Consider the following 11,526-nt stretch of genomic DNA (forward strand, 5'->3'; position numbering starts at 1 on the left):
GATTCAGGTGTTTTTGTGCACATAACAGAGAACGCTGACACGGAGGTGCAGCAAATGAAAAAGGTGACAAATGGCATTTGTCCTTTATAGATAGGGGTCTAGGTTTTAAATATGCAGACGCAATTGTCAAGATTACAAAGGGCAGTTGACAAGATCACATGCGGAAAGTAGGATGCAGCTGCAGAGCATGCTGATGGGTTCGTTAGAGTAAAGGATTGGAAAACCATGTAGCTTTTCCAATAGCCCTGTTCGTAAACTTCCAAATCGTTGCAAACTTGTAAAGTTTAATTTATTGGTGAACTCTTCCCCAGAGGTATCAGTCAGTCTGTCTCAAGTGAAAACTTTTCTGATAACCAATATATGGCACATGAAAGACAGGGAACTACTGTGGCATGAGGACTTCCATTCACTCCTGGCTTAACTCTCTTCGAAAGAAGGGTCCCGACTGAAAACGTCACCCACCCTTTTTCTCCAGAGATGCTGCCTGACCCGCTGAGTTATTCTAGCACTTTGTGTCTATCTTCGGTTTATAAAAGTATCTGCAGTTCCTTTCTACATACAAACAGTGATGTTCTCACAGTAGAGTGACCACATGTGTTCTAATGTCAATGAAATTCAGAGGATAAATTTGCAAGGCTCTGGGTGTGTATAACTATGACTTCAAAAAGTAATTTACACAATGTTTTATGTTACCAATTACTGACAACAAAATAGACCTCTCTTTTTGGCAATGTTTCCATGGAAAATGCAAATCCTAAGAGGTCCTACAGGACTCAAACATTCACTTTTAACCAACCACATGGCCAGTTACATGAAATCAAGTCACCATGCATCCAGCTGCTCAAACACTTCTTTGACATTATGAAGCTCTCCATTTCATTGTAAAACGGCGGTATCTTTTCACAGCTGTATGAAACATCGTTAAGGTATTGTAAGCAAAGGCAAGTGACTTTCACAACGAAAATAAAATCTAAAGAAATGAAATACATTCATGATGCAAGCAAGCAAAATCATCTAGTTGTCAGTGTGGATTGATATCTCTCCTTTATTGAATTGTACCAAAGATATAAAGTTTATAAATATTACTGTACATATGAAAGCAAATGTGCCAGTTTTCTTTGTACCTTGCAGAGGTTCACACATACATCCAGTGCATACAGTTGTCAGTTGTCAATCAACCATTTACTTTTGATGCTTTACACTTTATCAAATACCACTTTAAAATATGTTTATTAGATCATTATTCTGCTTCTTCACTCTTGTCTTGATATATTCATTGACAGAGGTATTAATTTGCCTTGTACAAATTTAACGGCAGATATGATAAAATAAACAAAGATGTGCAAAACAAGATTTTATTCCACACACTGCATCATCAAGCAAGCATAATAATATATTTTTTTACATATCAAACCAAGTCCTATTATTGCATCAGGAATATCTACCATTGTTAATTCTGCACTAAACTTTCCCCAGGAATCTTGGCGCATGCAAACAGGAAGAAAAGGTTTGCATCCTGCAGTGAATCAACATTCAAATGTCCTGATGCACTTCCCCCTGCAGGGTTTGGTCTGGAATACAAAATCCAATGCAGATTATTGACTGATAACTCAAATAACACCACCTTAAAAATATGAAGTTTTTACACTGGTTTAAACATGAAATAATTTGATATTGTACAATATTGCAAACTGGAAGGCAATCTGTTAACAGCACCAAGTATTATTTGACTTATGAATTTTAAATCCTCTATGTGTTGAATGTTGGCCTGAATAAGTCAACCACATTGGGTGATCTCTTCTATATCTGGCTCCAATAACCAATGGGGTTTTTTGTTACAACCATTCTTCCAAACTGCAAGAATTTGGAAATTGTAGCTGCTGCTCCTCTGATAGTCACATCGTTCAATCTTTGCTCTATTCACAGCTTTCTAAATTTTACACTGAAGCATTGAGAAACTTTGAGAACAGTCTTCAGAAATCTCAGACTACAAGCAACCAAGTGCAAGGGTTGATAAAGGCATTGCTTTCTCACTTAGCCTTACAAAATACATTAAAGAGTGCCAGAACATTAAACCAAAATCCAGACCACATGCATTCTTTCAATCAATCGCCTTCTCACAAGTATCAACCTTTAAGGCCATAAAGTAAACAAGGGACAATATTCCTTATCAAGCAATCGCTTGACTTTATGAAATTTATGAATTCATTCAAGAAAGGACCATGACCCGTTATGTTCCACAGTGAAGCCCAAGTGGATTTGAATTGTTTCTTCTTTTCATTCTTCTTTAAGAACCCGAGTCTCCATTTCAAGTCTAACGTCAGATAAGCAAATTTTTTTTAAAACATCTTGCACAACTCAATTTCTCAAGATTGCTGGGATTATTTTTGCTTATCATAAAATGATTCTCTTTATCTGTTTCTAAACAATCCGTGGGTTTTAGACAACTCAAATGGTGAAGGAAGCACTAGTTAGGAGGAAATAAAAACAGAAAATGCTGGAAAACCTCATCCTGATGAAAGGTCTTCAACCTAAAATGTTAACTCGGTTTCTCTTTCCACTGATGCTGCCGGACCTGCTGACGGTCTCCAGCTTTTTCTATTTCAACATTTCTGACATTTGTGATGTTTTTGATTTGCTACTCACGTTTCAGGATGAATATATTTTATATGGAAAAGCATATGAAATAATGTATATCATAGTGAACTTGTCAATTTTATCATCTTCTCTACTAACTTCCACCCTCTCAAATTCACTTGAGCCTAGCACTTCTGTCCATCATTCCTCATCCCGTCTCGATCTGCCAATTAGCCCTTCTCATTCCACCTCCCCCTTCTCCTCTTTATACTGACTATCTTCTCTCTCCGCTCTCAGCCCTGATGCAGGTTGATGACTCAAAACATCCACTATTGCTTTTCCTCCAACAGATGCTACTCGGCCCAGAGTTCCTCCAGCAGTTCCATTATCCGATATCTCTTGCAACACTAATTTAATCGAATATTTTTGGAAGGTATTCTTATTCTGCAGCTGTGTCCAAATGTATCAAAGACAAATTTAGATGGCCAAAAGAAAAACATTCAACAACGGATGCAGTATTAAACTTATATTCATCTATTTTGACATACTTTACGCCAAAGTAATGATTAAATCAAAATTTTAGTCAGCCTTAATGTTTGAAGGTATTCTGTTTCACAATTTGAGTACTATAATAAAGATAGTTTGCCACATTGTGATAGTTGCATTCCTAAATAATCTCAAGTGATGGGAAATTGTGTTGTAAAAATTGTGTCAATGGGGAAAGGGGGTTAGGAGATAGAGTTTCAGGTCGCAATAACCAACTTATTTTTCCTGCAGGATTTTCAAAAATAAAGGACTATTTAATAGCTATTTTTAGTTTTGTTCCGCAAGCCAAAAATACTCAAATTTGTACGTTACTTTATTTAATACAGATTATTTGCACGTGTCAATACAAGGGATTGCTTGACAATTTCAATTGCTTTTTCTTAATGAAACTAGCAGCTGTGTTCTGAGGAGACAAGTGTCCGATTACTACAGGGAGGCAACATGGAAACATTTTAGTTTGCATAACAGTTTTTACCCGCTTGTCAATTTCCAAAGTTATTTTAAGTGGTTCTCTAGTTCCCAATCAAATTTGAGTTATAAACCAATTCAGCTTACATAATACAAATAGAATTCCCTCATTTATCACTCATTTTATATCGAATTAGCATTCTAGAAATGTGAATTATAGCAAAACTACCTGTACTAATGTTCTTGATGAAAATAACTTTGGAGCCAATACTTTGGGTCAACCTCATCCAATGCAACATGTTAAACTATTTCATTTACAATGGTCGGGCTCACAATTTATGGCACAGAAAGGGAAACTGTATGCACAAAATGATCTTGAGAAAGGAAAAGATAAAAATTAACAATGGCAAACTGGAACATTTGTAACCTTGAACACTTAGCAAAATGCATCTTAAATTCAATACAAATACACAAACAGGACCTTCTATGTAAGAACACTGAACAGTTAGTGAACTGAATAGTACATAATGCAACATTGGACCACACGGGAGCCACAGCCTGAATATAACGTACTGTCCATCCCTCCAGTAAAATTCAAGTACAAATTTTCTTCTGAGGTGAATGATGCACTGACAATATTGCAAAAATTGTCCACCTTTGGTGGAAGCAGTTCAAATCCATCACTGATTACAGAAATGACCCGTCTCCGATTTATAGGTGGTTCCTCCTCCACTTTTCTCCACTCGGAGGTGCTATCTTAAAATGATTTGGTTCTAAACTCTACACGATTAAAACATCTGAACACAAAGGGCCGGCGCTGCTGAGCGCTACTTAGCGTATTCAGACCAATTCATGAACACGAGTTTCAAGTACAAAATATTTAAGGCCTCAATTCAGATAGGCAGAATACGAAACTGCAAAGATCATATTCCTTTCCCTCTAATCTCCTGACTACATTTCAGCATTGTTCATTCACAATAAAGTATATCAGCTGACTCATGAAGTAATATCAATGTAGCAGCTGCAGGTAACAGTATAAAGAAGATTATCAAATCTCCCTCATTCATATGCTTGCAGACACATGAATTGAAAAGATTACTGGATTGTTTCCACATTGCTAATTCTGGTGCAAATTATGAGAATTGTACAAATAAACAATTAAATGGAAACTATCAATGACAATTAACACATAGTGGGTTTGTACCAGTTTTTTGTAAGGCTGCTTCTTGCACAATATTCTTAAAACCAACGCAAATATTTGTGGACACATGCTCTGAACATAAGCAATGCTTAAAATTTCACGATGTATTTATGGCAGTTAGGCCAATTTTAGCTACGTCACCAAAACAGAGTAAACCAAACAGAAGATTATCAGTCAATTCATCAGAGATCAGTAAGCAATTACTATGCACTTATTACAAATATTTATGTTAAATAATTCTTGGAACAAAATTTAGTACCAATGTTCAGTGATAGAAATAGTTATCACAAATGTATCTTCCATCACAGAATTTACAATTAAGCACTAAAACAGTTCAAACAATAAAAGCAGACATTCTAACTATAACTCTACCCTGCAGCCAAAATTAAAAATACTTTCGACAAATAAACTTCTGCTTGGATCAATATGCATAATGTAGCAATTTCGGAAGAAGCAAATAAGAACACATTGGTGCAAATTGAACACAATTTCAATTTTCCGTTGCATCAATCTTAAGCAAATCGATATTTATTGACCTTTCACTTGGCTTAAAATTTATCAATGCCGCTAGTGAAGTTTAATTAAAATATTAAATAAATAGCCAGATCTTGCATTAGTAAAGATGGATATAAAACCTTTTATTATATTAAAAATGATTAATGCTACAATATGAGCATTTGCATTGAGATGTTATCTTCACAAAGGAAATAATATTCCTGTCTCTAAGTTATTACAACTAATGCACAACCTTTCTTACTGTCAAATTAAATCGTCTTCTGAAGAACTGCTGTCTCCATGATCTCTAAATCCTGGATGTGCTGTAACATTTTCATGCTGCAGATCAAATTTCACCATTTTAATGTTCATTCTCTCTGTTAGTCTCTCTGCAGCTTGCTTGGCCTGTGATAACTGTAAAAGGGAATAGTTATATTAATTTGAAGGTCAACGCAGAAGGCATCACACAGATTATTTCAATTACATAAGTTACTCAACGGATGTTACTCATGTAACATTAAGAAATATTTATACGCCAAAAACATAATCTCATCGAACACCAGTAAATAGAAGTTGGTATAAACACTGCAGTTGTCAGGTTCTGTTACGATATTGAGTCTTAAGATCACTTTTCCTTTTAGAGTATGAAACTAAAGAGAGCTCACAGATGTCCAGTCTCAAAATAGCACCAATTGTAAACTGAAATTAAATTTGAATTACTAAAGGGATTAAATTACCATGAACCCAGATTAAGTAATATATCAAAGAGTAAATTTGCTGTTCCCTTTATCAATTATCAATGATGAAAAATAAATGCAGATTTTCATTACTCAATCCCAAGTGAGCTGGAGTGCTTTGCATTTACAGAAGCAAAATTAACATTTATCCTAGCCCATTTATCTATAATGTAGATCAAATTACATTATTATTTTCAAGTACACATGATATTTATACAGTTCAGAATTAATAGTTTAAATTCTGTGGTTACAAGATAAAGGATACAAATGCAATATTCAAAATAAAAGTAAATTATAAATTTGCACAACCAATTTGAAAGTTATTCATCTTAATATTAACATATTAATTGTGGATTCTGGCCATTACTTACTTACCTCATATTTTTGCTTTTGTGAGATTTGTAATTCTGCAGATTCTTCAAAGGACAGTAGTTGAACAGGAGAGTAGTAAAGTAGGGGCAATCTAGCTGCTGTGATATCATCAAGGTGCTTCCGGTTTCTCAATCTACGTTCTGCAGAAGAAAGTTTCAGCTCAGATCTGCCAGGTGAATGGTCTGGAGATGAACCAGGGGATCCAGATATTGGGCTGATGCAAAACAAAATGTACATTCACACTGAAAGACCAAAGCCCATCTAACTCATGAAAAACGCTATCAAATGTATAACTCAGTCATACAACATTTACAGATCACTTTTCCAGAGCTGCAGAATAGCAGGGTACTTCACAGGCACTAGGTAGCCTCCTCAACACCAGAGGGAACAAATAAAATGAATTCCACTGAAGCCTTTCATTGTTATCATAAGTCATAACATTGCGATATATTATGTTGTTCTACGTGGTTAAGTAAATTGTACTACACCTCACCTTTCCTACTCATAGAATTGGTGCAGCTAAAATAGGATCAATATCTATACATTGAGCAAGTGCTAAAAAAACTATGGAAATGTAACTAAAGAATACAACAATCAATACAACTTAAAACTTCAAGATAGCAAATGTACTTTAATTGGGTTACCCAACCAGTAGGTCACCTATTTGGTAACTTCCAAACTTCAAACCTGGTTAGCACTTAGAATCACAATGTTAGCAATACAATATCAGACATATGGAGAGAAAGGTGTCTGCAGGCCATTGCCAAGAAATCACCTCCAATGGAGCTTCTGGAGTAGCCCATCTATCAGACCAGGTTCAGGAATGATCTTCAAATGAAGGGACTGCCCAACGAGTCCAATTAAGTTGTACTCAGTACTGATGCTCCTACCCTAATAATGCATAACGCCACCGTCCTTCACATCCACGCAGATCCCAGAGGACGTGCATTGACTGTAAAAATCTTGTTCTGTATGCCTGCAATGTCAGCTGGCAGACTTCTACAGACCCTTATCCCAACATTCCTGTGATAGGCAATGTAAGAGCATAATTGTTTATATATAACATCTTGAAATTATAGGATTAAACAAAAAAAAGAATAGAAACATAGAAAATAGGGGCAGGAGTAGGCCATTCGGCCCTTCGAGCCTGCACCGCCATTCAATATGATCATGGCTGATCATCCAGCTCAGTAACCTTTTTCACTCTTGTCATTTTCTCTGTTCTCGCCACATCCATTAGGTAAATTATACAAATAGCTTGAAAGTATGCACCACAAGACTGGGGAACAATTTCTCCCCCATTGCTTTCAGACTACTGAACAGTCCTCCCATAAGCTAACTTGTAGTCCTGTTCTTACAACGAACATCATTGCGGACCTTGGACTTTTCCCTCTGTAACATAGAAACATAGAAAATAGGTGCAGCAGTAGGTCATTCGGCCCTTCGAGCCTGCACTGCCATTCGATACGATCATGGCTGATCATCCAGCTCAGTAACCTGTACCTGCCTTCTCTCCATACCCCCTGATCCCTTTAGCCACAAGGGCCACATCTAACTCCCTCTTAAATATAGCCAATGAACTGGCCTCAACTACCTTCTGTGGCAGAGAATTCCACAGACTCACCACTCTGTGTGAAGAAATGTTTTCTCATCTCGGTCCTAAAAGACTGTCCCCCTTATCCTTAAGCTGTGACCCCTGGTTCTGGACTTCCCCAACATCGGGAACTTTCTTCCCGCATCTAGCCTCTCCAACCCCTTAAGAATTTTATATGTTTCTATGATCCCCCCTCAGTCTTCTAAATTCCAGCGAGTATAAGCCTAGTCTATCCAGTCTTTCTTCATATGAAAGTCCTGCCATCCCAGGGATCAATCTGGTGAACCTTCTCTGTACTCCCTCTAAGGCTAGAATGTCTTTCCTCAGATGAGATGACCAAAACTGCACACAATACTCCAGGTGCGGTCTCACCCAGGCCCTGTACAACTGCAGAAGAACCTCCCTGCTCCTATACTCAAATCCTCTTGCTATGAATGCTAACACACCATTCGCTTTCTTCACTGCCTGCTGCACCTGCACGCTTGCTTTCAATGACTGGTGCACCATGACACCCAGGTCACGTTGCATCTCCCCTTTTCCTAATTGGAAAATTCAGGTAATACTCTGCTTTCCTGTTCTTGCCGCCAAAGTGGATAACCTCACATTTATCCACATTATATTGCATCTGCCATGCATTTGCCCACTCTCCTAATCTATCCAAGTCACTCTGCAGCATCCTAGCATCCTCCTCGTAGCTAACACTGCCACCCAGCTTCGCGTCATCCGCAAACTTAGAGATGTTGCATTCAATTCCCTCGTAGAAATCATTAATATATATTGTAAATAACTGGGGTCCCAGCACTGAGCCTTGCGGTACCCCACTAGTCACTGTCTGCCATTCCGAAAAGGACCCGTTTATTCCTACTCTTTGCTTCCTGTCCGCCAACCAATTCTCTATCCACCTCAACGCTGAACCCCCAATACCGTGTGCTTTAAGTTTGTACACCAATCTCCTATGTGGGACCTTGTCGAAGGCCTTCTGAAAGTCCTAAGCTTCTAAGAACTAACAATGCTTAAATTCAGTCAAAAGTACCCATATGGAGCTTGTCTAACCCCTGATGCAACTTACTGGTTGGGTTTGAATTGTGCTTTTTTCACCAGTGGATTCATAGCTCTGTGCTGAAGTACATCAACATAATGAGGATTTTTCTTCACTTGGTGCAGAGTCCAAAACGGATTGTCAGTGAACTTCACATCGCTGATCAAAGTTGGTTCCTCGTGGACTTTCTTCGGTACTTTTCTGTGCTCATTTTCTGTGAGGGAGACTTTGCCAAATCTATCAGCGAGCAACTCAGTTGTTTTGTCAAAATCTCTGTCCTTAACATTTGTGGCATTATGCAGTTCGAGACGATTTTTTCCTTCCCGCTTTATATCCATAGTACTCTGGTGGTCCATCAGAGAATCAAGAGAGTTCCCATTTTTCGTAGGAACCTTAGAGTTTTGAATTGCTAAAGTTGCTTGCTCCTTTTCTAATACGGTCCCTCCCTCGTGACTTGATTTTTGATTTTCAATGCATACTTCAGAATTCTCTTTAACACCACTTTGAACATTAATCTTTGACAAAACATACTGATCTTTTTCAGTTTCATTCCAAACCTGTCGTGCTGTTAGAGTTGAAGTGACAACCTCATTTGTAAGGTCCTCTGCCTTGTCGAAAGTCATCTCCACTTGCTTCACCTGAAACTCCAGTTTAACTGCTGAAAGCAGTTTTGCTGTTTGTTCCACTTCTGCTGTTTGTTCCATTTCTTCATGGCGAGCAATTGCAGTGTCAAGTTTTTGTATGAACTCACCGATTCGTTTACCCTTGTCTGGCAAGCTCTGAATAAATTTCCTTAAAGAAAATGAAATAGTTTGATTACTAACCTATTGCTAAGGAACCGGATACATATTTAGAGAGTAAGTACGCAGAACAACACAGTACAGGAACAAGCCCTTCGATCCACAATGTCAGTACTGAACATGATGCGAAGAGAAGCTAATCTCATCTGCCTGCACATGATCCATATTCCCTCCATATCCATGTAGCTATCTAAAAGCCTCTTAAATGCCAGTATTGTATCTGCCTCCACCACCATCCCAGGCACTTTCCAAGCACCCCCAAGCTCTCATCTTAAAGTAATTAACTTAAACAAGACTTTCATTTATCTGACAGAAGCGCACTTGGGTTTACTTTTCATATTTATTTTTCATCTGCAAGATATTAATAAGATTTGACATTTAAAACTAAGACTGTACAGTTCAAAATACGAATACAGATATTTTTCTGGATGCTCTGCATGCCACATGGAACCAGGTGTGGGAAAGAGAGGATGGAGGCAGAGAAAAAGGCCCCAAGTTAAAACTGCAGCCGATGCCTTCAGACTGCAGCAGGCATTAAGACATCCATCTCCATGCCCCAGGAATCATTCCATTTTTTGTCTCCATCCTCCCCAAGATTAATCTCTTTCCATCTTACCACTCCCCTCCCCTGTACCCTAGGTTAACTGAATCATCCTTCGGGCTTTCGATTAAAATGTATAAGATTTTGCACTGATGTCAAGTAAAACATTAGTAACATTCAACCTCCTCCATTCTTGCTGAACACATGTGGCTTGAGAGGAGATATGGGTGTCAGGGGTTCTGGGGCAAAGGCAGGAGAATGGGGCAAAGAGGGAAAGGTAGATAAACCACGATGGAATGGCGGCGTAGAATTGATGGGCCGAACGGCCTAATTCTGCTCCCGTCATTTATGAACATATGATATGCGCGGCAGGAGAAAATATGTTCTGATTTTTGAAGGAGCATAAAGAAAATCTATTGCAGGTCCACAGGATCTGACTAGACTACGTTTCCTCCCATTTTATTTAATGTGGGGTCATTCCATTCTCCTAGATTCTAGCGTTTCTGTCTTAAATACAAAGCGCGGGAGGGACTCAGCTGGTCGGGTGGCCTCCTGTCCGGGTTGCCCCCTGCCAGGGTCGGGTGGCCCCCTGCCCGGGTCGGGTGGCCTCCTGTCCGGGTTGCCCCCTGCCAGGGTCGGGTGGCCCCCTGCCCGGGTCGGGTGGCCTCCTGTCCGGGTCGGGTTGCCCCCTGCCCGGTTGGCCTCCTGTCCGGGTCGGGTGGCCCCCTGCCCGGGTCGGGTGGCCCCCTGCCCGGGTCGGGCTCCATCCTCTCTCTCCCCGCTCCGCGCCACTGGCCTCCCCCTCCAGCCCCGGCTCGACTCACTTATTCGCTTTGAGTTTGAGCTGCCGCCCCAGCAGCTCCACCAGCTCCCCCTTGGGCTTCTTGTCCAAATCCCCGACGGCCCCCTGCCGTTCGTTGTCGGGCCCGCCTGACATGTTTCCCCGAGAACCACATTAACCCGGACCTGCCGCCCGACAACAGCGGCCCGCCATCGCAGCGGAAGTGGGCGGCCCGCCATCGCAGCGGAAGTGGGCGGCCTCATCACAACCAACTTTATTGTCCCGCCGAGCAGGAGCCGCAGGCGCTGGTTTACACACGACGCTGAGGTCACTCAGCGGGACAGGCAGCATCTCTGGAGAGAAGGAATGGGTGACACTTCGGGTCGAGACCCTCCTTCAGACTGACAGTCAGGGGAGAGGGAGACACAGAGATAA

The 11,526-nt window shown here is 39.9% G+C and overlaps 1 protein-coding gene across 4 annotated transcripts in view; it reads right to left on the reverse strand.

Moving 5' to 3' along the window:
• The window catches only part of polr2m (RNA polymerase II subunit M), a 126,031-nt gene extending 114,731 nt beyond the window's left edge, over positions 1 to 11,300 (reverse strand). The window contains exons 1-5 of one of the 4 annotated variants that reach the window (XM_078427398.1): positions 11,135 to 11,300; positions 9,000 to 9,761; positions 6,340 to 6,550; positions 5,490 to 5,641; positions 1,044 to 1,571 (exon numbers count right to left, since the gene is read on the reverse strand). In XM_078427398.1, the coding sequence (XP_078283524.1) occupies positions 5,492 to 5,641; positions 6,340 to 6,550; positions 9,000 to 9,761; positions 11,135 to 11,247 (1,236 nt within the window). In that variant the 5' untranslated portion in view covers positions 11,248 to 11,300 and the 3' untranslated portion in view covers positions 1,044 to 1,571; positions 5,490 to 5,491. Of the gene's footprint in view, positions 1 to 1,043; positions 5,642 to 6,339; positions 6,551 to 8,999; positions 9,762 to 11,134 lie in introns of those variants that run through there. The other 3 variants (XM_078427399.1, XM_078427400.1, XM_078427397.1) reach the window with 3 other exon arrangements.
• Between the last annotated feature and the right edge of the window lie 226 nt (positions 11,301 to 11,526).

This window comes from Rhinoraja longicauda, chromosome 33 (genome assembly GCF_053455715.1).
Source record: "Rhinoraja longicauda isolate Sanriku21f chromosome 33, sRhiLon1.1, whole genome shotgun sequence".
NCBI lineage: Eukaryota > Metazoa > Chordata > Chondrichthyes > Rajiformes > Arhynchobatidae > Rhinoraja > Rhinoraja longicauda.